Source organism: Drosophila melanogaster, chromosome 2R, assembly GCF_000001215.4.
Source record: "Drosophila melanogaster chromosome 2R".
Classification (NCBI taxonomy): Eukaryota; Metazoa; Arthropoda; class Insecta; order Diptera; family Drosophilidae; genus Drosophila; species Drosophila melanogaster.
Genome location: NT_033778.4, coordinates 13,869,563 through 13,895,791, shown reverse-complemented (window position 1 = coordinate 13,895,791; position 26,229 = coordinate 13,869,563). Strand labels below are relative to the sequence as shown.

The 26,229-nt window shown below is 48.5% G+C and overlaps 1 protein-coding gene across 22 annotated transcripts in view; it reads left to right on the top strand.

Moving 5' to 3' along the window:
• shot (short stop) overlaps window positions 1–26,229 on the top strand; it is a 77,874-nt gene that overhangs the window by 46,319 nt on the left and 5,326 nt on the right. For 6 of the 22 annotated variants that reach the window (NM_001169677.1, NM_001259381.1, NM_001259380.1 and 3 more), the window contains 14 exons: window positions 823–953; window positions 1,200–1,662; window positions 13,245–13,391; window positions 13,456–20,933; window positions 21,333–21,558; window positions 21,624–23,583; window positions 23,639–23,813; window positions 24,067–24,126; window positions 24,454–24,498; window positions 24,881–24,952; window positions 25,096–25,270; window positions 25,337–25,454; window positions 25,520–25,749; window positions 25,815–25,932. In NM_001169677.1, the coding sequence (NP_001163148.1) occupies window positions 823–953; window positions 1,200–1,662; window positions 13,245–13,391; window positions 13,456–20,933; window positions 21,333–21,558; window positions 21,624–23,583; window positions 23,639–23,813; window positions 24,067–24,126; window positions 24,454–24,498; window positions 24,881–24,952; window positions 25,096–25,270; window positions 25,337–25,454; window positions 25,520–25,749; window positions 25,815–25,932 (11,398 nt within the window). Of the gene's footprint in view, window positions 1–484; window positions 683–822; window positions 954–1,199; window positions 11,698–13,244; window positions 13,392–13,455; window positions 20,934–21,048; window positions 21,061–21,332; window positions 21,559–21,623; window positions 23,584–23,638; window positions 23,814–24,066; window positions 24,127–24,453; window positions 24,499–24,880; window positions 24,953–25,095; window positions 25,271–25,336; window positions 25,455–25,519; window positions 25,750–25,814; window positions 25,933–26,229 lie in introns of all 22 variants that reach the window. The other 16 variants (NM_166015.2, NM_001144186.2, NM_166016.2 and 13 more) reach the window with 7 other exon arrangements.

The following is a 26,229-nucleotide window of genomic DNA, read 5'->3' as shown; positions in this document are numbered from 1 at the left end:
AGCGTCATTTCTATTTTCATAAAGCCTTTGGGTTCGCTTTTTGTTTGCGTTTTTTCCTTATTTTTTTTTTTTTTGTTTTCACTTAACTATACATATGTGCTTCGTGTGATTTGTGTGCGTCGGTGCGGGGCTGATAAAAATGTATCCTTGTGTGTGACTGAAAGAACTGAATCTAGTGAATGAATTAAGTGAATCAACAAACAGAGTAGTATAGGACGGTTTAAGGGCCGATTAATAATGAAAGTCCAGCGATGGCTACCGTAAAATTGTAGAGTTCATGTCTTTTGACAATCTTGGAAGTATTTTTAGTTACTTTATCGCCGGTGACTTTATCACGCGGCCATATCAAATCACGCTCACGCATGCCATAAACATTCCACAAAAATGGTTTGAGACTCTAGGGCAACTTCAAAGTGACGCGTCTGCCAAGAAATCTCGACTCGTAAATTTCTAATTGCTTTTGTCACAATTAAATCTCGCGCAGTGTATTCAAGAAGCCCCTAAGCCAACGAAACAAATACCAATTGCTGACTATGACTTTGTCGAACTGAACCAAACGAAAGCCTTAGACATGCCTCAGCATAGATCGGGTCGCAAGGCGACTAAAACCAAATCCAAAACCCAAACCACGACTGTCCAAGTGGCAGAGGAAAGTGACTACGACTTTGCGTTCGAGTTTCAGGTAATACTTCATCTATCCTCCCCATTCCCTGCTGCCCTGTTTTTTTTCCCCTCGCAAAGATTTCAACGAACCGAGTTTAATTTGCCTGTTGCCCAGTTGTTAACTTTTACTAACCGAAATTGCTTTCATTTGGCATTTAGCAATACGCTGAGAGTCTACAGAAACCGCTCAAGACCTTTAGGGTTGACTTCAGTGCGGGCAGCGTGCCAACTGGCGATGGTTACGCTGCGCGCCAGGAGGATCTCTACACCACTACCTACAGCACCACACAGTAAGTACAATTTATACAAAATTTATAATATATATTAAGTGGATATTATTCTCCAGAAAGAAAGAATTTTACTGCATTCTGAAATCAACAAAATGATTCATTTAAATCTACAATCTACAATATTATGCGAAAGAAACGATAACAACTTTTGACAAAGTTGTAGAACTATGAATAATCTTATATGTAGATTTGTAGTCATACATTCTTTTATTATATACTAATAAAGTTCTAATCGAATCCTTTCAGAATCAGCTCAACGAAGACAACGAAAAGCTCTACGAAGAGCGTCTATAGTAGCGATGGCTTGGACGCCGCTAGTCAGGAGGTTAGCACTGCTGGCCTGCCTCAATCGCAGATCCAATTCAACGAAATCCGTACGCTCAAACGCTCTCAACAGCTGGGTGGCCATTCCGTGCTGGATATAGCCGGAATACGCGATCCTCGTACGGGTCGCGTTCTAACCATCGGTGAAGCCATCCAGCTTCGCATTCTGGACGTGCGCACCGGCGAGATGCTAGTGGGTGATCGCCGTATCACGCTGGAACAAGCTGCCGACCAAGGACTGATCGATTTGCAACTGGCAAAGCAATTGCTTGAGCCTGGTGCCGGCCGAGATGCCAGCGGACGGGAGCTGTCGCTCCTGGAGGTTATTCAGCGCGAGATTAGCGAAGCGGAATCCGGTTACGAGACGGCCGAGAAGCGGATCAAGGTAAACAACACAGTCACCGTAGAGCAAACTTCCGGAGAGCTGGGCTCTCCCGAGAATCCACGCAACATTGCCGACGCCATTACTGCGGGGAGTGTGGACACCAAAACCGGCCTGTATCGCGTCAAATCCGGACAGACAATCAGCCTGGCGGAGGCCTACGAGCGCGGCTACCTCATCCGGCACGAGTCGGTGACAATCAAATCGAATGCGCTGTGCCTGAGCGATGCGATTGCGCATGGCCTGGTCGATGGCGCCGGCTGGATAGCGGATCGCAACTCCGGCGACAAGTTCCGACTGGATTCGGCCATTGCCAATCAACTAATAGACGCGAGTGTGCGCGAAGTGGTGGACGCGAAACGCGATACGAAGATCACACTGCAGGAGGCACTGCAGTCGGGCGTACTGAATGCAAAAACGGGTCGTTATGTGAACGAGGTGACCAAGGAGAAGTTAACCTTCGCAGAGGCGCGAAACCGTCAGTTGATCGTGAAACCGTACACGCTGAAGGACATCTGTGATCTGAATCTGCTCGATAAACAGGCTCAGATCACGAGTCCCATGCGCCGCGAAAAGTTAAGCATTATGCAGGCCATCGAGGCCGGTGTACTCGACGGTAATTTGCTCAAGTGTATCACCAAACGTAAGGGTGAATTGGTCACCCTTCAGGAGGCCATTGCCGATGGCATCGTGTTGCCGGCCGAGTGCAAGTACCGCGACTTTATGACCGGTGAGCTAATCAGCATTCCGGAGGCAGTGGAACGCGGTCTGATTAGCTCGGTGGCGCAGCGTTCGATCTTCGATATTGACGGGTTCAAGGATCTGAGGAGCAATGACTATGTAAGCTTTAATGTGGCCCTCTCGCGCGATCTTTTGCGTCGCAAGAGCACGGGCTTTGCCTTAGAGACGGGTAGGGATAGTCTGGTGCCACTAGAGGTGGCTGTTAGTGAGGGACTGGTGCGCCAGGAGGTGTACGAGATGTTTAGCCGTGGCATTGGCGTTCAGAATGCCAGTGGTAAGGAGCTTAGCGTCTTTGATTTGGTCTATCACAATCTGATTGACCCGAAGACTGGTTATCTTTTGGATCCCAAGACCGGGGAGACAGTGCCCCTGGACACCGCCATCGAGCGGAAGTTTATCACTCCCGAGGGTGCTCTACTACTAAGTAGTTTGCTCAATATCACTTTGACAACGGAAACGGTGACGCGGACGATCAATCGTTATGTGACAATCAGGGCTGGTTCCCAGGAGCCAGTCGACAGCGTGTTGCTCACCTTCACGGAGGCAGTGCGTCAAGGTTTCATTGACGAGGAGAGGCAACTTTTCAAAGATCCCAAAACGGGAAATATTTACTCAGTACAGCAGGCCCTCAACTATGGCTTGTTGGTTCCCGATAGCAATCAAACAGTTCCGGAGCCAACAAATAGGAAAAAGACAAAATCCACTATTACCATTGTGACCAAGCAAATCATACCGGAAGCAGAGCCCATCAAGCTAAACACACAGCACACCAAGTACGTCGAGAAGTCGGTGGAGATTCCTATTTCTCAGGAACTAGTAAAGCCGCATCGTGTGGTCTCCGAATTTATTAACTTGGAAAAGTCTAGCTATATCGAACAAAATGTAACGGAGCGTCAGATCATGGAGTTGCCTCCAGGAGGATGGCGACTAAAGGACGCCATTGAGCAGCGCCTGTTTAATCCAGATACGGGAGTATTCCATGTCCAGGGCACAGATCGATTGGTTAATTTTGAGGAGTGCATCAACAAGCAGATAATTAACAATCTATCGCTCTCCGTAATTGATCCCAACACTGGCGACAAGATCTCCGTGCAATCAGCCTTTGAACGTGATATCTTGGACAGTTATGGCAACTATACGAATAGCCGGAAACAGGTGCAGGGTATGCGTAGCGCTATTGACGAGAGTAAGATCATTCTGGAAACTGTCCCGGCTACGAGAGGAGCCAACCAAAAGACAATTCTTCGCATCACTAAAGTAAACAACATTCCAGATGTGTTAGAGGTTTCCACGCCCCTGAAAGATGCACCGCCCAAGTTTGTCGAGGTGCTCACCTGCCAACGAGAGCTCGCCTCTCCAGAGCCCCTGCAAATTGCACCGGGCGCCATCTATGATCCGTCCACTGCCCTAGTAATCTTCACGCAAACCGGAGAGACTGAAAATATCTTCGATGCCGCCCGTCAGGGTCTGGTTGATGAGCAGCTAATTAAAATCGTGGATCCGACAACCAAGCAACCCATTTCCGTTACCGAGGCGATAGCGCGTTCCATTTACGATCCCAAGACAGCCACTATTCTTGATTCTGAGGGACAGCCGGTGGATTTGATCACAGCAACTAAACTTGGACTATTGAGTGTGGTAGGTGCTCCATTGGTTGCCGCCGAGGGAGCCCTGCGAACTGTGCGTTTCGTCACAGATCCACGAACTGGTGAGCAAATTCCAGTGGAGGTGGCCTACGAGCGAGGCATTGTCTCTCGGGATCAGTTGCATCGCGGAAGGTCCTTTGACAGTGAACCCGCAACGGTAGAGGACAAAGTTGTAGTCCTTCAGAGAATGCGTAAGGTCATTCTCAAGCCAAAGGATGCTTTACGAAAGGGAATCATCGACGAAGAGACTTGTGAAATACTTGAAAACACCAGTAACTTCACTAATCCCAAAGGAGAGGTGGTTAACATAACTGAGGCACTGAACACCGGTCTAATTGATGGACGACGTGGTCAGGTGATCGATCCCCAAAACAATAGAGTCTTAAATTTGAGGCAAGCAGTGGAGCAGAAGATTATTGATTCCGAGCAGACTAACCATATTCTTATGCCGTTGGCCAAGAGCTTATCGGTGCCGCGTCTGGCAGACCAGGGATTAATTGATCCACAAACTCAGACTATTGTCCATCCTGAGAGTGGTTATCCACTGAGCATCCATGAGGCCATAGTATGTGAGGTTCTGGATCCGCATTCAAAACTGCATAAACCCGAAAAATGCACACTAGAGGAAGCGATCACCAAGGGCATTATCAATGCAGATGATTCCACATTCAACTATAAGAACAAGACACTCAACATTACTGAAGCCATTGAAGCGAAGCTCTTTGATCCCAGTTACGATCAGCAAAAATCTAAGGTGGAAATTCCGCCGGTGGGTATGATATTCCCTGTTGCTGTTGAAAAGAGCCTTGTGGAACCGTCCAAGCGTGTTGTTCTGCATCCAAGTACAAAGAAAGCACTTCCAATTAAGCAAGCCATTGAGGAGAACTTTATCATGTCCATTCCCTATTCTCCCAAGCCAGATGCTATCGAAGTGGTTACTGCCATGGAGCAGGATCTCATCGATGTAGCTGCCCAAACACTAACTGTACCGTCCACTGGTGAACGTATACCTCTACGACAAGCTATGGAAAATGGTGTTCTGGTGGTAAAGAATCTCTCAGATTTTGTGATTACCCAGAAACCCATTCCCAAAACGGAGATCATGGAGACGGTGCGTGCAGTGCACACGGTGACTACTAAAACCATTGAGCTTATGCAAGGCTACGTCCTCATTTCTAACAATGAAGTGCAGAACGTTAACACAGGCGAGGTATGCAGCTTGGAGGAAGCTAAGGAGCTGGGAATTCTGCGCGAAGAATCCACAACTCGGGAGACAAAAGCAGCGGCCGGCGAAAGTCCGGAATCGGTGGGCGACGTTGGTACCAGTGGCGATCAAACTGTTATTGTAGAAGAGCGCACCCAGACAGTTGTGGTCAGTTCGGATACCCGCAAGCAAGAGATGCAAGTAGTTAGCACGACGCAATCCACGAAGGATACATCCGTTCCAAGTGTAAGTGAAATCGAGACAAAGGGCAGCAAGGAGCCATCGAAGACGTTGCAAAATGTGAAAGATGCCGCCAAATTGGGTGCATTGGGCGTAATCGCAGCTCCTGTACTGGCCGGAGGTGCCATCGTAAGTGGCGTTAAAAGCCTTATCAAATCTGTGAAATCTCCCACGGAAGATGCCAAGAGCACTGAAAAACCTAAGGAACCTCAAACCAGCTTCATTGAACAGGAGCGCCGTAAAGAGCTACAGCCGCAACAAGTGCCAAGTGAGGTGGATAATCTCCTCAGTGAAACGGAGAATTTTATCAGCTCTACGACTGCCAACTTTATTGCAAACGAAAAACAGCAGGATAAGCCCGATACGTTGCCACAGGAAAGCAATCTGCCCTTGGAAGTTGAATCAACAAGCACTCTGACCACAACAACAGTAACAACAATTACTACATCAAGTACAACAACGGAGACCGGAAATCTGGAGCCAGTTGTGGTAGAAGATGTCTCGACCACAGTTAAGGAGGATAAAGTGGTGGTTAAGCCAAGTACAGTTCCAGAAGATAAAACAGAGGTTTCCAAAATAACTGAAACCATAACCACAGTGACTTCTAATGAAACAGATACTGTACCAGAAAAGATATCACAGAAATCAGCTTCCGAGGAGTCAGCAAAGAAGGATCCAGTGGTTACGAAAGACACAAGTTCCAGGCCAGCTGAAACGGAGACATCTCCTAAGCCTGTTCAAAAGGAACCAACTCCCGATCCAGCTCAAAATACAGAATTTCCTGAATCTATTAAAAAAGATCCTACTCCTGAGCCGGATTACAAGGAAACCGCTACCGAGGCAGCACAAATCACACCAAAGGAAGCTTCTCCTGCTCCAACCAATAAGAACGAACAATCAGCTGAACCTACCTCAAAGCCAGAGCCAATGCCCCGAACTGCTAAAAAGGAGGAGATTTCTGAAATTGAGCCCCCGTTCACAGCACCACTGGCTCCATTTGTTGATCAATTAGCGGAAACCAAGATCACTGAAATTAAAACAGAATTTAAAGAACCAGTTACAAGTTCCCAAACTATCACAACCATCACCACAACGGTTAAAACAGTCGATGAACACCCCATAGTCGAGGAAGTAGATGAGGTCAGCAAATCTGAGAAAATTGTGGATGTGGAAGAACCAACAGTTCACCAACAAGAACCGATTAAGGTGAATGAGACGAGCGATGATTCCACCAGGACTGAACCTACCAATGAAATAGTGCATGAAGAAAGAGTTGTCACTGTCGAAGAGCCGACGATCACAGAAACTACCGTAACAACAACAACTATCACTACAACAACAACATCTTCAAGTGAGGAAACCCTGCCCCAAGAGAATACAGCCACAGTAAAGGAAACGCCTTTGAATGAGCCTGTGCCTTCATCTCCAGCTGAAACTAAAGAGATTGAGCAGACAACTAATGATGATCAAAAGAAGCCGGAAGAAATTGTAGATACCGAAAAGAAAACAACAGAGCAGAAGCCGGTGGAAACTATCCCAACCGAGCCAATAAGCACATCTGAAACAACAACAGTGACTCTTACCACCAAGACAACAATTGTTGATGAAGGAAAACTACATCCACCAAGTGATATTGAGCAAATTATTCAACCGCATTCTACTTCGGACAAACATCAATCTCTTGTTGATTTCATTGAACAGGAGAAGGGCACACAGCCAGCGGAAGGTGGTAGCAATATTTTGCAGAATGTGAAGGATGCTGCCAAGCTGGGCGCTCTAGCCATTGTAGGAGCACCAGTTCTTGCGGGCAAGGCTTTGGTAGATGCTCTAACCACAGAAAAGACACTTAAGCCAGAACACTCCACATCACAAGTTGTAACCGAGACAGTGGAAGAACTACCAACAGAGATAATTACCACAAGCACTGCTACATTAGTTACCAAAGTCACCACTACAACTACCACCACAACGACATCCACCAGTGAGGGCACTCCCGATGATGAGGCTCTGGATGTAGTTAAACTGCCTGCTGAATTGGTTGAAAGCTCTGTAAAGCGAGAAGTGCCCAGGACACTGGCCATTGGCGATGCCATCTCCCAAAAGTTGATTAGCCCCGATGAGTGCCAGGTGATCGTAGATGGAGAACAGCAGTCGCAGACCGTTTCCACGCTACTCAAGGAGGAGCAGCTTAGCCCATTGGACGAAGTACAGATCATCGACGACAAACTAATTGTTCTGCAGCAGGTGTCTTACCTGGTAGACGCAGACACAGAACTGACGCCACAGAATTTGTATGAACTTAACATCTACGATCCCGAGAACCAATACTTTATTGATCCCAGTACTGGCCAGAAGATTTCCTTCCATACGCTGGTATTTGACATGAATGTTTTTAACCCAGAAACTATTTTGGTAAAGAACTTTAGTACCGGCAAATACGAGACTCTTACAGCAGCCTTGGAGCGTCCACTTCTGGACAGGCACACGGGTCACATGGTGGATCCGAAGACAGGCAAGAAAATCCCATTCTTTGAGTGCGTTGACCGCCAATGGATTATCCGAGCCAATCCGGAAGAGCAAAAGCCATCGGGCATCGAGAACGTGACGATAGACACACAGACTGGACAGGTGGTGCTTGACGATGGTCGGGTTTGCTCCATTGTTGAGGCCATCAACAGTGGCAAGCTGGACATTCAGTCGATATCGGTGCGCGACCCAGTCAGCGGTGAGGTGATTCCACTGCGTATGGCAATTGAGTTGGGGGTGGTAGACATGCAGGCGGGCACAGTGATAGACATTCAGACGCTCAAAGAGATTCCCATGGAGCTAGCCTTCCAGCTGGGTTTCCTAGTGCCCGGTGCCCGCAAACCCATTTCCCTGGAGGCCGCCGTACGCAAAGGTCTCTACGACCCGGAGACGGGAAAACTCTTCGACTCAGAGAGTCAAAACCAGGTCGATGTTCAGAAGTCGATTGAAATTGGTTTAGTTGACCCGAAGATCTCATTGATTGTGGATACTGTCACTAAGAAGGAAGTCAAGCTGGATTGCGCTATCGAAGACGATTTGGTGCTGCCCGCCACGGGTCAAATCAAAGACAACAAGAACAACACTTTGGTGCCCTTCGATGTAGGTGTACAACAGTGTTTGCTGAAAACCGACAACGTCACCTGGAGCCTGCCAGAGTTGCTTCAGCGCGAATACTACACGCCCAGCACTGGCAAGGTTCTTAATCCCGTCACCGGCGAGGAGATTCTTCTTCAGCAAGCCATTGAAATGGGCTTTGTGGAGCTAGAAACGACTTTGGTCAAAGATGTCGATCATGATAAAATTTTGCCAGGCAAGGAGGCGGCCAAGGTGGGTCTTTTGGACACTGTTCGCGGAACACTAAGCTCGCCCAACATAAGTCTCGACGAGGCTTTCGTAAAGGGCTATCTTATAAGCACGAAAAAGCCGCTTTCCCTGGTCGATTGTCTGCTGCGTGGTCTTTACGATCCTTCGACAGCAAAATTCACCATCGACGACAAGCAGTTGGACCTGAAGGCCGCCATTGCCCAAAAGCTCATTAATCCCGAAGAGCTGGTTTTGCTTGACCCCAAGACAGAGTCTATTATTTCCATTACAGAAGCTATCGCGAAGGGTTATCTTGATCCGATTGAGGGCTATGTGATTAACCCATATGCCTCCACCAAACTGTCCCTACACGAAGCCCTGGAGAATCGTATTCTCATCCCGCCCAAACGAAAGCGCAGCTTGCCCGATGCTGTCTACCGCGGTCTTTACGACCCCAAGACTGGTCAATTTAGCAATACGGTGACCCGCGAAAAGCTCACAACTGAACGTGCCATTCGTAGGGGCATCCTCGATCCCGATTCGACGGTCGTCAATGTGGGCTCGGGACAGATCATTCCATTTGGGGTAGCCACCGAGACTGGAATCGTGGACAGTAAACATGGTACGGTGAGGGATGCCGATGATCACCCGATTGACTTTAAGGAAGCATTCGATCGTGGTATTTTGGTTGAAGCCAAGAAGCCTCTTCGTCTTATTGAGGCTGTGGTGAAGAATGTCTACGACGAGGTGGATGGACACTTTGTCGATCCGAAGTCGGGTGAGAAGCTAAACTTTGCCGAAGCCTTAAACACGAATTTACTGGACGAGCATAGTGTGCAGATCAGAGACTTCAAGACTGGTCTGTACAAGCAGCTGAACCTAACGCACGCTAAAGACACCGGCATTATTGATGCCCAAAATTCCAAACTACTGTATAACAACCAGACAATGACCCTTAAGCACGCCTTTGATATTGGAATCCTAATGGATGTCAATGCGCCCATCAGCATTCAGCGAGCAATTCATCAGGGACTATTCGACGACAAGACCGGAAAGCTAAGCGATCCCAGAACTGGTCGCCAGATTACATTACTTGAAAGCATGAGGAGTTTCGTTGTTAATCCTCACCTGCCCTGTTACTTCGATGAGCAGACCGAACAGATGTATACTCTGAGCGAGACCTGTAGAAATGGCATCATCAATAGAAGGGAGGGTGTTTTCCGGGAGCCGGGAAGCAATTCGTTTGTTCCTCTGGGCGAGGCCCTAAGCCTGGGTCTCATTGTGGACATTGAGAATGCCGGTTTTGGTTTGTACGAACTATTGTCGATGGGCTTCTATGAAACTTCCACACGTAAGGTTCTGCATCCAGTCACAAATCGCAAGCTTAATCTCAACGAAGCTTGCGTGGAGGATGTAGTTAGCCTATCATCCAGCTTAGTCAAACACCACGAGACCGGCAAGTACCTTCGGCTTGCCAATGCTATTAAGGAGCAGTTAGTTGATGACTCTAGAGGTTGTTACAATCTGGGCAACGAACAGTTGGATCTCCAGGCGGCTAGGGCCAGGGGTTTAATTGTTTCCAATCGTCGCCTCCTCAGCCTTGAACTCGTATTGCGCCAACAACTTTATCGCCCCGAAACTGGCAAATTCTGCGATCCAACAACGGGAGAATATCTAGACCTAATCGAAGCCATCCATTCGGGTTTCATAGATCCCGCGACTACCGTATTTAAAAACCAGCTTACTGGTAAGGAGTTACCGCTAACAGAAGCTATTGAGAATGGTGATATTGATGTGTCCAAGGGTAGAGTATTTGATCCCAAGTCTAAGTCAGCTTATAACTACGACGTGGCACTCTCGCGCGGAATCCTGGTCACCATTACTCGGCCACTAACCGATCGCAATGATGTGGTACGTCGCCAGGATAGCGTTGAATTACTAAATCAAACACCCGTGAGTGTTGTGATTAGCAAACCGCGTGAAATGTCTCTCGAAGAGGCCATTCGTTACAACATAATCGATCCCAAGACCGCGCTCGTTCGCGATTTCGATAGCTTTAAGTTCCTGCCTTACTCGGTAGCCGTGGAACGCGGTCTCGTGGACACCACCAAGCGCACACTCGTGGATCCAAAGGCCCTGTACTTTGCCTTCGATCCCACTTTAATAGTTTACGTACGTGAACCGGTCACCTTTGACCAGGCGGCCGAGTCCAAGTGTCTGGACTTGCAGACCGGACTGCTGACCTATGTGCCAGCAAGTGTACCTGGATCCGCAACAGCGGCACCAGCCAGCGACGATAGCGCAAACGATTCGCTGACTGTCATCGAGACGCCCAAGGTATACACGCTCAAGGAGGCCGCCAGTGCCGGTGTGGTGGATCCCGACTCGGCTCTAGTCAAGGACTTGGCCAAGGCTAAGCTGGTCCGTTTGCCAGAGGCCTTCCGAAAGGGCCTAATGGATGCCAACAAGGCGAACGTGCTCAACACCCAGACCTCGAAGCTCTGCACCCTGCAAGAGGCCTACGAAAGTGGCCTGATCTGCACGCCTAAGCGTTCATTCGGTTTGCTAGAAGCCATCACCTTTAACTTGTACAACCCAACCAATGGCTGCCTAGTTGATCCCTTCCAAATGCATCCAGATATCATCCGGCGGCGCAAGTTCACGCTGGCCGAGGCCATTGGCTCAGGTCTGGTTGATCCATCGTCGACAGTGGTGCGTGACCCCAGCACTGGAGTCATTGTCCCACTGACGGCTGCCATTAGCAGTGGTCTAATCGATGCCACCGAGGGACGCCTGACCGATGCCAACGAGCCGAAGAACAACATCGACCTAGTGAAGGCCGCCGAGAAGGGTCTGCTCCTGCCGGCAGAACAGAGGGTAAGTCTCAGAACACTCGAGGTGTACTCTTTCAATTTCTATCAACACCGATCTCGAAAACGGAATTGCGAATGCAAGAAATTACTGAATTATTGCAAGAAATTACAGCAAAATTATTCTAATTCTAAATTAAAAGCTTTGTTCGTGGCATGTTTGGTATTGTACTATCGATATTGATTTCGATTTTTTTTTGAGACATTTTGATCAGCGCGCTGTCTTTCTATTTCTTTCTGTCTATCTCTGTCTCTGCCTTAATCTCAAATTCTATATCATCAGACTAACCAAGATGTGAGCTTTCCACAATGAAAAAAAAATAAGAATCATTCTGCAAATTTACTTTGCAAATCATATTTATTATTATTTTGCAAATCTCTTATATTGCAGCGCATGGCATTCAGTTTTATGTTCTATATATCGTATTTTTCGCTGAGATCGCTTTAAGTTCTCAAGCGACAGCAGCCAAAAATAATGCAATCAATCAGAGTCAGCAAGTACATCACAGATCACATCCAACAGACATGCATCCATAAATATCGTACTCCATCGATCGCGCTTTATCAAGCCGAAGAGCAATGCGTTATGTCTCATACTCCTCCGCATAAATGACGTCGGCAATAGGACACCATATGCAATACTCTATATACTCAATATTCTATCGATTTGTCTATAACACTAGCATACGAATCTTTTTTCATTCGAACTCGCACTCATCTATTTCTTGTTATTTCTTTTCCCTATATCCAATTGTATCCCAGGCAGTATTTTATGTAGGATCAGATCAATTTTTAACTGACTCTAATATGCGGTTAAAAACTGATCTGACTGAGTTAGTGGGATTTTCCCCGAAATATCCCACAATTCACTAGTCTCTATTTAGCTCTTAGTTTTGGAGTAAGGTTACATATCCTTTTTCAGCCCCAATGCAATAGCCCAGGCTTTAGTTATTATTTTTGAAATCTTGTTTAAATACCAATTTTCTACCTATTTTCAGCAACCATATATAAATATTTTTTACATATTATTTCGTTTGCAGTTTTAATTTGAAAAAATAAACCCAAACCACAATTAACACTAACCAATATAAAAATCCAACAAAACGAAACCAAACCAAAAACAAAAAAACAAAACCATTAAACCGTAGTTAGTGCATACTAAAAGTAAAACAACTCGTAGTTGCTAGTCCCCAGTAGTGCTCGTTACCCAAAGTAGTGAACCTTGGTGCTTGTATGTCTATATTATTGCTTTGGTTTATGTTAACTGCCTATATACTTCATTGTATCTTAATGCTTGTTATAAAACCGCTTTGCCCTAAGTCTTTGCCTTGCAATATTTTCAACAAACAAATGTGTTTCTTCCAGCTATGTTTGTGTTTTATATATATTTTGTGTTCCATTTATCTATTGACACTTATACGATATCTATGAAATCTCTATATGAATCCCTTTATAGCGACCCGTATCGAGCTAAGAAGTCATTTCTTTTCTTACCACTTTTCTAATAAATTATTTGCTTTGCCCTCCCCCACCCATAATATGTCACATATATAGCAAGCAGTATTCGAGAAGTTCAACATGTGCGAAGAGAATGTCAACGATCTGTTGAAATGGGTTACCACTGTGGAACAGAAAATCTCAAGTGTCGGCGGACCTCGTGAAAAGATTGATGAGTTACGCAACCAGATTAATGCCCTTAAGGTTGGTACTATTGATTTATATACTTGTTACAAAATTGAAAACAATGTATTCTTTGTTTAAATAGCAAATCAAGGATGAGATCGAGTCTCAGCAACGGCCAGTTGCCACTTGTTTGGAGCAAATCCGTCAGATCGTGCTCACCGGTGGTGATGTTTTGTCTGCCCCCGAAGTGACCACTCTGGAGAACTCTGGCCGGGAGTTGCGTTCGCGTGTGGATCGTGTCAACGATCGCACCGTGCGTTTGCTCCGGCGCCTGGAAGCAGGTCGAGATGAGCTCACCAAACTGCGCAGCGAATTGGATGTATTCTCCGATTGGTTGCAAGTCGCCCGACGCACTTTGGAGGACAAGGAACGTTCCCTGTCCGATTTGACTCGGCTGCCCTCTCAGGCCGATTCGGTTCGTGAGTTTGTCAGCGATGTGATTGGGCACCAGGCCGATCTGCGGTTCATCACAATGGCCGCACAGAAGTTTGTGGACGAGAGCAAGGAGTTCTTGGCCATACTGAACGACTTCCGTACTTCACTGCCCGAACGCTTGCCACATGTTGAGCCACTGTCCAGTGCCGAGAGTCCCATACGCCAAGAGGTATCGCTGGTCTCGGCACAGTACAAGGATCTGTTGAACCGTGTGAATGCTCTGCAAGATCGCGTCTCCGGTTTGGGTGGACGCCAGCGTGAGTACCAGGATGCATTGGACAAGGCTAACGAGTGGCTGAGGAGTGTACATCCGCGTGTGTCGCGCATTATCTCTGAACCGATTGCCGGCGATCCTAAGGGAGTACAGGATCAGATGAACGAGGCCAAGGCTCTACACAATGAGCTGCTTTCTAGTGGTCGCTTGGTGGACAATGCGCAACAGGCACTTGATAATCTGCTGCGCAGCCTTGGTGGCCAACTCAGTCCCATGGAGATCAATCAGTTGGAACTGCCTATTGCCGATCTGAAGAACAACTACCAGCAGCTTCTGGATAATCTTGGTGAGCACTGCAAAACTCTGGACAAAACTTTGGTGCAATCGCAGGGCGTACAGGATGCCTTGGACAGTCTTGTGGGATGGGTTAACCAGGCCGAGGATAAGTTCAAGATGAATCTGCGACCCGCCTCGCTTATCAAGGAGCGTCTGCAGGAGCAGATCCGCGAGCACAAGGTCCTGCTAGCCGATCTTCAATCTCACCAGGCCAGCATCGACAGCGTTCAAGTTTCGGCCAAACATCTGCTTGCCAGCGCATCGAATGCACGCATTGCCAAGAAGGTGGAATCGAATCTAAACGATGTGACCGTCAAGTTTGAGAAGCTCTACGAGAAGGCCAACAAACGTGGTGAATTCTTAGATGACGTTTACAACCGATTAAGCCGCTATCTGGATGAAATCAGCACCGTGGAGCAGCGTATGGCCAGCTTACAGGAGGCTCTAGATAGCCGCGAGACAAGCCTGCTTTCAACTGAAGAGTTGGCTCGCCGCATGAACGAACTGTCGCGTGACAAGGACCAACTGGCTCCGCAGTTTGAGGATTGCGTGCGCAGTGGCAAGGATCTAATTAGCCTGCGTGATGTCACCGATACTGGAGTTTTGCGCGATCGCATCAAGGCACTGGAATCTCAGTGGCGCAACATTAACATCAGCATCGATGAGCGCGCCAAGCTGTCCAAGCAAAAGGCCGAACAACAACTGGCCTACGAGGGACTGAAGGATCAGGTCCTCTCCTGGCTGGCCAGCACTGAAGCGCGAGTTAACGGCCTTCCGCCGGTAGCAATCGATCTGGACAGGATTAAGCAGCAGCATGACGAGCTGAAGCCCATATGCAAGGATTACCGCGACTATGCACCAACTATTGATAAAATTAACGATATTGGAGCACAGTACGATGCGCTAATCCGTCCAGAGAGTCCTGCCCGCAAACGCTCCACTTATAGTCCGATTAAGCGGACCAGTCCGTTGCGCCGCATGTCCGGAGACGCTAGAAGCCCCAGCCCCACCAAGGGAGGCATCCTGTCGCCACTATCGACTGGTTCCAGTGGATTCGGTAGCCGCAGATCCTCCCAGGATGGTTTCCAGCTGTCTGAGCTATCTCCGGTGCAGCAGCAGCTGAGCGAGATCAACAATCGCTACGGGCTGATTGGCGTGCGTCTCAATGACCGCCAACACGAGCTGGACAACCTGAACGAGGAACTTCGCAAGCAGTACGAGAATCTGAAGGGACTAGCTCAGTTCCTGGAGCGCATTCAGCGCCAATTGCCCAAGGAGTCCGTATCAAACAAGGATGAGGCCGAGCGCTGCATTAAGCAGGCGCGCAAGATCCTCGAAGACATGTACGAGAAGCAGAGTCTTCTTGACACCACCAAGGCTCAGGTGAAGGATATCCTCCGCCGCAAGTCAGATGTGCCCGGTGCCGAACAATTGCGCCAGGAGAACGATAGCATCCAAGAGAAGTGGAAGAATCTCAACGACATCTGCAAGAATCGCATTGCCTTCTCCGAGAAGCTGCGTGACTTTTTGGACACCCATGGAAATCTGAAGAGCTGGCTGGACAGTAAGGAACGTATGTTAACCGTGCTGGGACCCATCTCTTCCGATCCCCGTATGGTCCAGAGCCAGGTGCAGCAGGTGCAAGTGCTTCGCGAGGAATTCCGCACTCAGCAACCACAACTGAAGCATTTCCAGGAGCTTGGACATGATGTTGTCGACCATTTGGCCGGCACACCCGATGCTCAGGCGGTCGAAATCAAACTGAAGGACATTCTGGGCAAGTGGGATGATCTGGTTGGAAAGTTAGACGACCGGGCCAATAGTTTGGGCGGTGCTGCTGACAGTTCCAAGGAGTTCGATGCTGCTGTAAATCGCTTGCGTGAGGCTCTGCAGAACATAAGCGATAATCTGGATACTTTGCCCACGGATGGCGATCACCAGGAGAATCTCCGCAAAATCGAGAACCTGGAGCGACAGCTTGAGGGTCAACGCCCGCTGTTAGCCGATGTGGAACAATCCGCCGCCACTCTATGCAACATTCTGGGTGATCCCGCCTCGCGCGCTGATGTCAACTCTCGTGTCGCAGCTCTGGAGAAACAGTATTTGGCCCTTCAGAAGAAACTGGATACCAAGAAGGCAGAAACAGAGGCTTCCCTTCGGGATGGCCGCCACTTTGCCGAGAATTGCTCAAAGACTCTTGGTTGGTTGGGCGGAGAGCTCTCCAACCTGACCGACAGGCTTTTGGTCTCTGCACACAAGCCAACACTGCAGCACCAGATTGACACCCATGAGCCGATCTATCGTGAGGTAATGGCCCGTGAGCATGAGGTTATTATGCTAATCAACAAGGGCAAGGATCTAACCGATCGCCAGCAGGATCGCGGAGTTAAACGTGATTTGGATCGCATCCAGCAGCAGTGGGAGAAACTGCGCCGTGAAGCCGTCGATCGACACACACGACTGCAGACGTGCATGGAGCACTGCAAGAAGTACTCCCAAACTTCGGAGACATTCCTGGCCTGGCTGCGTACCGCGGAGGATAAGTTGGCTGATCTTACACCCGGCGTATTGTCGAAGGCAAAGCTGGAGACGCGTCTGCGTGATCTGCAGACCTTCCGTAGTGAGGTTTGGAAGCATTCCGGTGAATTCGAAAACACCAAGGGATTGGGAGAGACATTCCTCAGCAGCTGCGACATCGATAAGGAACCCATTAAGGCGGAACTTCAAGACATCCGCGATCGTTGGGAGAGACTCAACAATGATCTGATTGCCCGTGCTCATGAAATTGAAAACTGCTCGCGTCGTTTGGACGATTTTAATGATGAGTTGCGAAACCTGGATCATTCTTTAGGTCGTTGCGAGGATCGACTTGCTGCCCACGATGCTCTCGGTGGAGCTGCCAAGGATCCCAAACTTTTGGAGCGTGTTAAGGCCATACGCGAAGAGCTCACTAACTTGAGCAAGCCTTTGCAGTCACTTAAGGCTCTGGCCAAGGATATCAGTGCTGAGGCTAGAGCTGCTGGCGGAGATGCTGATCATTTGACCAGTGAAGTCGATGGCCTGGCCGACCGCATGTCCGAGCTACAGGGTCGCCTGGATGATCGCTGCGGAGAACTGCAATCTGCAGCCACCGCCGTATCCCAATTCAACGAACAAATGAAGAGTTTGGGCATTGATCTGAACGATCTGGAGACCGAGATTGAAAAGCTTTCACCGCCCGGTCGAGAAATCAAGATTGTCCAAGTGCAAATCGACGATGTTGGCAAGATCCAGACCAAATTGGATCGCCTTGTGGGTCGTTTGGAGGATGCAGAACGTGCCGCTGATGTTTTGGTAGATGCAGGATTCGCTGCAGACACCACCCAGACCCGTGAGCAAATCTCCACGCTGCGTAAGACATTGGGTCGTTTGGACAACAGAGTTCGCGATCACGAGGATAATCTTCATTCCACTTTGAAAGCACTTCGCGAATTCTACGACCATCAATCGCAAACTCTGGATGACATTCAAGACGTAAGCGATGAGTTCAAGCGCATGAAGCCCGTTGGCTCGGAGTTGGATCAGATTCGCCGCCAGCAAGAGGACTTCCGTAACTTCAGGGAGCGCAAGGTGGAACCACTGGCCATCAATGTGGACAAGGTAAACGTTGCTGGCAGAGACCTAGTGCGTTCGGCTGGCAGTGGTGTTTCTACCACGGCCATTGAGAAGGATCTGGAAAAGCTAAACGACCGCTGGAACGATTTGAAGGAGCGAATGAACGAGCGCGATCGCCGTTTGGATGTGGCTCTGCTGCAATCTGGAAAGTTCCAGGAGGCGTTGGCCGGTTTATCCAAGTGGCTCAGCGACACCGAGGAGATGGTGGCTAATCAGAAGCCGCCTAGCTCCGATTATAAGGTGGTAAAGGCACAGCTTCAGGAGCAAAAGTTCCTCAAGAAAATGCTTTTGGATCGTCAAAACTCTATGGGCTCTCTAGCCAATCTCGGCAAGGAAGTTGCCAACCACTGTGAACCCGGCGAACGTGCCTCCATTGAGAAACAGTTGAACGATTTGATGAAACGCTTTGATGCCCTGACCGACGGAGCCGAGCAACGTGAGTTGGATCTTGAGGAAGCCATGGAAGTGGCTAAGCGATTCCATGACAAGATTAGTCCCTTGGAACTTTGGCTGGACAACACGGAGCGATCTGTTAAGGCAATGGAACTGATACCTACTGACGAAGAGAAGATCCAGCAGCGAATCCGCGAACACGACCGTCTACACGACGAAATCTTGGGAAAGAAGCCCGACTTTTCCGACCTTGCCGATGTCACCGCCCAGCTGATGCATTTGGTTAGCGACGAGGAAGCCGTTAATCTGGGCGAGAAGGTGCGCGGTGTGACAGAGCGGTACACAGGATTGGTGGATGCCAGCGACAACATTGGGGCTCTGCTAGCCGAATCACGCCAGGGATTGCGTCACTTGGTCTTGAGCTATCAGGATCTGGTGGCCTGGATGGAAAGTATGGAAGCCGAGTTGAAGCGCTTTAAGTCCGTTCCCGTTTACGCTGAAAAGCTGCTGGAACAGATGGATCATCTGTTGGAGCTAAACGAGAACATTGCCGGTCACGCTTCGAATGTGGAATCTACTGTGGAATCCGGAGCCGAGCTGATGAAGCACATTTCCAACGATGAAGCTATCCAACTGAAGGACAAGTTAGACTCCCTGCAACGTCGCTATGGCGATTTGACCAACCGTGGTGGAGATCTGCTGAAGAGTGCACAGAATGCACTACCATTGGTGCAGCAATTCCATGAAGCTCACAACCGTTTAGTGGAATGGATGCAAAGTGCTGAAGCTGCTCTTGCTCCCAGCGAGCCACGTCAAGCTGATGTGCTTCGGCTGGAGGGTGAATTGGCTGATATGCGTCCTATTCTGGACAGTATCAATCAAGTGGGACCCCAGCTGTGTCAGCTTTCTCCGGGAGAAGGTGCTGCCACCATTGAGAGCATTGTGACCCGGGACAACCGTCGCTTCGATTCCATTGTGGAGCAAATTCAACGCAAGGCGGAGCGTCTCCACCTGAGCAACCAGCGCGCCAAGGAAGTGACAGGTGACATTGATGAACTGCTTGAGTGGTTCCGCGAAATGGACACCACTCTTCGTGAAGCCGATCTGCCTGCCATGGAGCCCAAGTTGGTGCGTGCCCAATTGCAGGAGCATCGTTCTATCAACGATGACATTTCCAGCCAGAAGGGACGTGTACGAGATGTTACTGCGGCCTCCAAGAAGGTGCTCCGCGAGTCCCCACAGAGCGAGAACACCGCCACTCTTCGTGAGAAATTGGATGATCTGAAGGAGATCGTCGACACTGTTGCTCAATTGTGCAGCGAGCGTCTGGGCATCCTGGAACAGGCTCTGCCCCTGTCTGAACATTTCGCCGATTCCCATCAGGGACTCACCGCCTGGTTGGATGACATGGAGCAGCAGATTTCGCGATTGAGCATGCCGGCTTTGCGTCCTGACCAGATCACTCTGCAGCAGGACAAGAACGAACGTCTTCTTCAATCCATAGCGGAACATAAACCTCTGCTAGACAAACTGAACAAGACTGGTGAGGCTTTGGGTGCATTGGTGGCCGATGATGATGGTGCTAAGATCAACGAGATTTTGGACACGGACAATGCCCGTTATGCCGCACTCCGCTTGGAACTCCGCGAACGGCAGCAGGCGCTCGAGAGTGCTCTGCAGGAATCCAGCCAGTTCTCCGATAAACTGGAGGGCATGCTGCGTGCTCTGGCCAACACCGTGGATCAGGTCAATCAATTAGATCCCCTGTCCGCTCTTCCGCAGAAGATACGTGAGCAGATCGAGGATAATGATGCTTTGATGGACGATCTGGACAAGCGACAGGATGCCTTCAGTGCTGTGCAGCGTGCGGCCAACGATGTTATCGCTAAGGCTGGCAACAAAGCTGATCCAGCTGTGCGTGACATTAAGGCCAAGCTGGAGAAGCTGAACAATCTCTGGAACGATGTACAGAATGCCACCAAGAAGCGCGGCAGCTCGTTGGACGACATCCTAAGCGTAGCCGAACCCTTCTGGAAGCAACTGAACAGCGTAATGAAGACCCTAAAGGATCTAGAGGAAACACTATCTTGCCAGGAGCCACCAGCGGCCCAGCCTCAGGACATTAAGAAACAACAGGTGGCGCTGCAGGAAATCCGCCATGAGATCGACCAGACCAAACCAGAGGTCGAGCAGGTGCGACGTCACGGAAGCAACCTGATGAACATGTGCGGCGAGCCCGACAAGCCAGAGGTCAAGAAACACATCGAGGACTTGGACAACGCATGGGACAACATCACGGCGCTGTATGCCAAGCGCGAGGAGAACCTCATCGATGCCATGGAGAAGGCCATGGAGTTCCACGAGACACTGCAGAACCTCCTCAAGTTCTTGACCAAGGCCGAGGACAAGTTTGCCCATCTGGGAGCTGTGGGTTCGGACATTGATGCCGTCAAGCGACAGATTGAACAACTCAAGTCGTTCAAGGATGAAGTCGATCCGCATATGGTTGAAGTAGAAGCATTAAACAGGTAAGGCCTTCTATATATATTTATATATATATATTCTTATTCAATCGAATCTATTCAAATTTAAAAATCTAATGTTCCATTGCCGTGGTGTCTATCTCAACTTGTGAATTGGCAGAGGTCTCAAAAGGCAAGATAGTTTCAAAAAAGTCTAGTTCGTTCGTGCGTTGTTGTTGTGAATATTGATTACATTTAAGTGCTTGCAACTGCAATGATTTAAGATCTCCGGTATCTTTGAACAAAGTTGAGCCGAGCATGTTTTTTGATTGCCACAGTTTATCCAGTTGCATGCAATTTCAAAATGAAAACAAAAAACACTTGCCATTTATTGTTTTTGCGCTTGCTTATGTTACACTGCAGTTTTTGTAAATTCTTCGGCTAATTGTTAATTGAATCTTACAGACAAGCTGTGGAACTGACGGAACGCACTTCACCCGAGCAAGCGGCATCGATTCGCGAACCCCTGTCGGTGGTCAATCGCCGCTGGGAGGCCCTACTCCGTGGCATGGTCGAGCGCCAGAAGCAACTGGAGCACGCTCTGCTGCACTTGGGTCAATTCCAGCATGCTCTCAACGAGCTGCTGGTATGGATCAACAAGACCGACAGCACACTGGACCAACTGAAGCCGGTACGTAGATATATATTTCATGCTTGAGAGAAACCCAAATCATTTTCCATTATGTAAACTTTTAGATTCCTGGAGATCCGCAACTGCTAGAGGTTGAATTGGCCAAGCTAAAGGTGCTGGCCAACGACATTCAGGCCCACCAGAACTCAGTGGACACACTGAACGATGCGGGCCGACAGTTGATTGAAACCGAGAAGGGATCTGTGGAGGCGTCTACTACCCAGGAGAAGCTGCGCAAACTGAACAACGAGTGGAAGCAGCTTCTGCAAAAGGCCAGCGACCGTCAGCATGAACTGGAGGAGGCTCTACGTGAAGCTCACGGATATATTGCCGAGGTCCAGGATATTCTGGGATGGCTGGGCGATGTAGACGCAGTGATTGGAGCTAGCAAGCCTGTGGGCGGACTTCCCGAGACTGCTACTGAGCAACTGGAACGTTTCATGGAGGTGTACAACGAGCTGGATGAAAACAGACCCAAGGTGGAGACGATTCAGGCCCAGGGCCAGGAGTACATCAAGCGTCAGAACCAAATGAAGGTCTCGTCCAGCAACTTACAGCATACACTCCGCACGCTGAAGCAACGTTGGGATGCCGTGGTATCCCGTGCATCCGACAAGAAGATTAAGTTGGAAATTGCACTCAAGGAAGCCACCGAGTTCCATGACACACTGCAAGCCTTTGTTGAATGGCTGACCCAGGCCGAAAAGCTGTTGTCCAATGCTGAACCCGTCTCACGCGTTCTGGAAACCATTCAGGCCCAGATGGAGGAGCACAAGGTGCTGCAGAAGGATGTGAGCACTCATCGCGAAGCCATGCTGCTGCTGGACAAGAAGGGAACTCACCTTAAGTACTTCAGCCAGAAGCAGGACGTGATCTTGATTAAGAACCTGCTCGTGTCGGTGCAACATCGTTGGGAACGAGTGGTTAGCAAGGCTGCGGAACGCACTCGTGCTCTGGACCATGGCTACAAAGAGGCTCGCGAGTTCAACGACGCCTGGAGTGGCATGATGCAGTATCTGCAGGAAACCGAACAAGTGCTGGATCAAATTATCGAGGAAGCCACAGCGTCCAAGGAACCACAAAAGATCAAGAAGTACATTGGCAAGCTGAAAGAGACGCATCGTCAACTGGGCGCCAAGCAATCGGTCTACGACGGAACCATGCGCACCGGAAAGAATCTTTTGGAGCGAGCTCCCAAGGGCGATCGCCCTGTGTTGGACAAAATGCTGATCGAACTGAAGGAACAATGGACTCGAGTGTGGTCCAAGAGCATCGATCGCCAGCGCAAGCTGGAGGAGGCTTTGCTTCTTTCTGGACAGTTCAGCGATGCTCTGGGTGAGCTTCTTGACTGGTTGAAGAAGGCTAAGAGCCGCCTGAACGAAAATGGACCAGTCCACGGAGATTTGGAGACGGTTCAAGGTCTATGCGAGCACCACAAGCACATTGAGCAGGATCTGCAGAAGCGCGCTGCGCAAATGCAAGGAGTGCTCAAGACTGGACGCGACCTGGAGCGATCTGGAAACAATCCCGAAGTTGGACGTCAGCTCGATGAGATGCAGTCCATTTGGGAGGAGGTCAAGAGTGCCGTCGCCAAACGCGGCGAGCGTCTCCAGGTGGCCCTTGTTGATGCCGAGAAGCTTAATGCCCGTGTCCAGGCTCTCTTTGATTGGCTGGATCATGCCGAGCACAAGCTACGATATGCCAAGAATGCCCCTGATGACGAGAAGGTGTCCCGTGAAATGATGGACATCCACATGGACTTCATGAAGGACCTGCGAGTGCGCGAGCGTGAAAAGACCGAGACTTTTGAGTACGCCGAGGACATTATCAACAAGGCCTATCCCGATGCCATTCCGATCATCAAGAACTGGCTTTCGATTATCCAGCAGCGTTGGGAGGAGGTGCGCCAATGGGCCATCAATCGTGAGTCGAAGCTGGAGCAGCATCTGCAGTCGCTCAAGGATTTGGACGACACCATTGAGGAGCTGTTGGCTTGGCTCAGCGGACTCGAGGGCACCTTGTTGAGTAAGTATTGATTATTAAATTATTTGAGATAGATTTTAATTGACGTTCTCTGCAGACCTGAAGCACGAACAGCTGCCGGACGAGATTCCACCCGTGGAGAAATTGATCGAGGACCACAAGGAGTTCATGGAAAACACTGCTCGCCGTCAAAACGAAGTGGACCGCGCATGCAAACCAAGACAGTTGCCACCAGGAGCGCGCAAGCCGTCGCGCAGCGGCAAGACGCCAGTGTGAGTAGAATAATAGATTCGCAAGTAGCTGCCGAAACTGTAGCTCTGCTGTACATATCCTTGGTATATTATTATTATTTTGTATATTTATTTTTTCCAATTTCTTTTTGTATACTTTCTTTTGTATCCACCACCTTATTGCTACAATATTCCAAACAAAAACCAAAAAACCCCCGCAACGTCTTGCACACCTATCTCTCTGCCTATCCAAAAACCACACCAACCAATGAACCAACTACCTACCGACCAACAGTCGTGGCTCCAGTCACGATCTGCGTGAGCAGTCACCCGACGGCACCCTGAGGCGTCAAAGGTTTGGCCGCAAGTTTATACTGTAATGCTTGCTACTCGTTTCATCCACTTGCCAAGTGGCAAATGTGCTTACTCACCATCTAATCACGAATGGAGTTAGTGATTGCCTAACATCTGATATACCGAAACCATACCAAGATACTTGTTTAAATCCCCAAAGTAGCGCTAAAATACGTAGCTGCTAACGCACAATTCATACCAACCGAGCACTCGTCAAAATAAAAAAAAAAACACCCTGCTTAATCACTGCCGCTTAACCTATTGCTTGTTTAATCCGATACCTAAGTATAATTTTGTAACTAACGATATATATTCTCTTTTTTCACAGCTTTAAGGGATCTCGTGACCAGGGACTCAATGCCCGCAAGGGAAGGTGAGTTCTCGTTGGGCTTGTATTATTTTTTTTGTAATTCAAGAATAGATAGATTCCGCATGTACTTCGAAATTCTCAAATCGAATTTGTTTTGTTTTCAACTTTTCAACTACTTTTGGAAATGCTGCGTCTACAACTATTCGAAATATTTGTATATTTAAATTTGTAATATCCATGTATTATCTATGTTAATGTGTTTTGCGTATTTTGTTCGTTACTGTACCATTTTGTTTTGTCTCTTTTTGATTCTACTTTCATCTTGTCTACACACTACGCTACTACGTAAACGTTGCTCATACCGCTCGAATATCAAATATCAAAACTTTGCATCTTGCCGCTTTATTTGCCTATGTCTATGTCAAAAACCAAAATCTCTGAGCAGTCGTATCACGCCCACACGTGACACGCCCGACAGAGATCGCCTGCCGCACTATGGCCCCCGATTCTCGCCAAGGTAAGTCCTTGAAATCCTCCAAAATCATCCATATCATCTCAAGCTGTGCATGTCCAGTACAATTGTTTGTATTTAGTTTGGTTCATGATGTTCACCGGGTTTGAAGAACTTCTAATTAACAGAAATATCACATTTTAATATAGCACCTCGGGACCGGAACTGGAATTCCGTTCGCCACGCGCGAAGCTTCTGTGGACCAAGTGGCGCGATGTCTGGATGCTCTCATGGGAGCGCCAGCGGCTGCTTAACGATCATCTTCTGTATCTGAAGGATGTGGAGCGTGCCCGCAACTTCAGCTGGGACGATTGGCGCAAGCGCGTAAGTATTTTTAACTAACAGTACTTCACTAAGAATATGATTTTTAATATTTCTATCCATTCATAGTTCCTCAAGTACATGAACCACAAGAAGTCGCGCTTGACGGATCTGTTCCGGAAAATGGATAAGGATAACAATGGCATGATTCCGCGCGATGTCTTCATCGATGGCATACTCAATACGAGTAAGTTCCTCCGATGCTTATCCTTCTATACTAAACTATATTAACAACAAATATAATTTCCTTAGAATTCGATACATCTGGCTTGGAAATGAAGGCTGTAGCCGATTTGTTCGATCGCAATGGCGAAGGCCTCATCGACTGGCAAGAGTTCATTGCTGCCCTTCGTCCCGATTGGCAAGAGCGTAAGCCAGCCAATGATTCGGACAAAATACACGATGAGGTCAAACGTCTGGTCATGCTGTGTACCTGCCGACAGAAGTTCCGTGTGTTCCAAGTTGGCGAGGGCAAGTACAGAGTAAGTAGCAAGAGTAGTGTGTCACCTGGTCGGCAGTTACTAATGTGTAAAATAACTTATTTCAGTTTGGAGACTCCCAGAAACTGCGCCTCGTTCGTATCCTTCGCAGCACTGTTATGGTGCGCGTGGGTGGCGGTTGGGTTGCCCTGGATGAATTCCTGCAGAAGAACGATCCTTGTCGCGGTAAGTGGTCCATCTATCCATCCGAGTTTAGTCAAAACACCCTATTTAGTTGTGTTGCGTACACACAATCTCGAAATTTGTTGGATTTCATCCATTCCACATCCATACCAGCCACATAAATTCCATACATATATCTAAAATAATAATCTAGCGTAATCTAGTAGTTCACATTTTTAATATTCCACCCAAATCATGCATTTTGTCTATACCCAGATACTGTGCATCGTTTGCTCATATCATTTAAATGCATTCATATCACATCTAGGTACAGTTGTGCTTAACAACTAATTATACTAT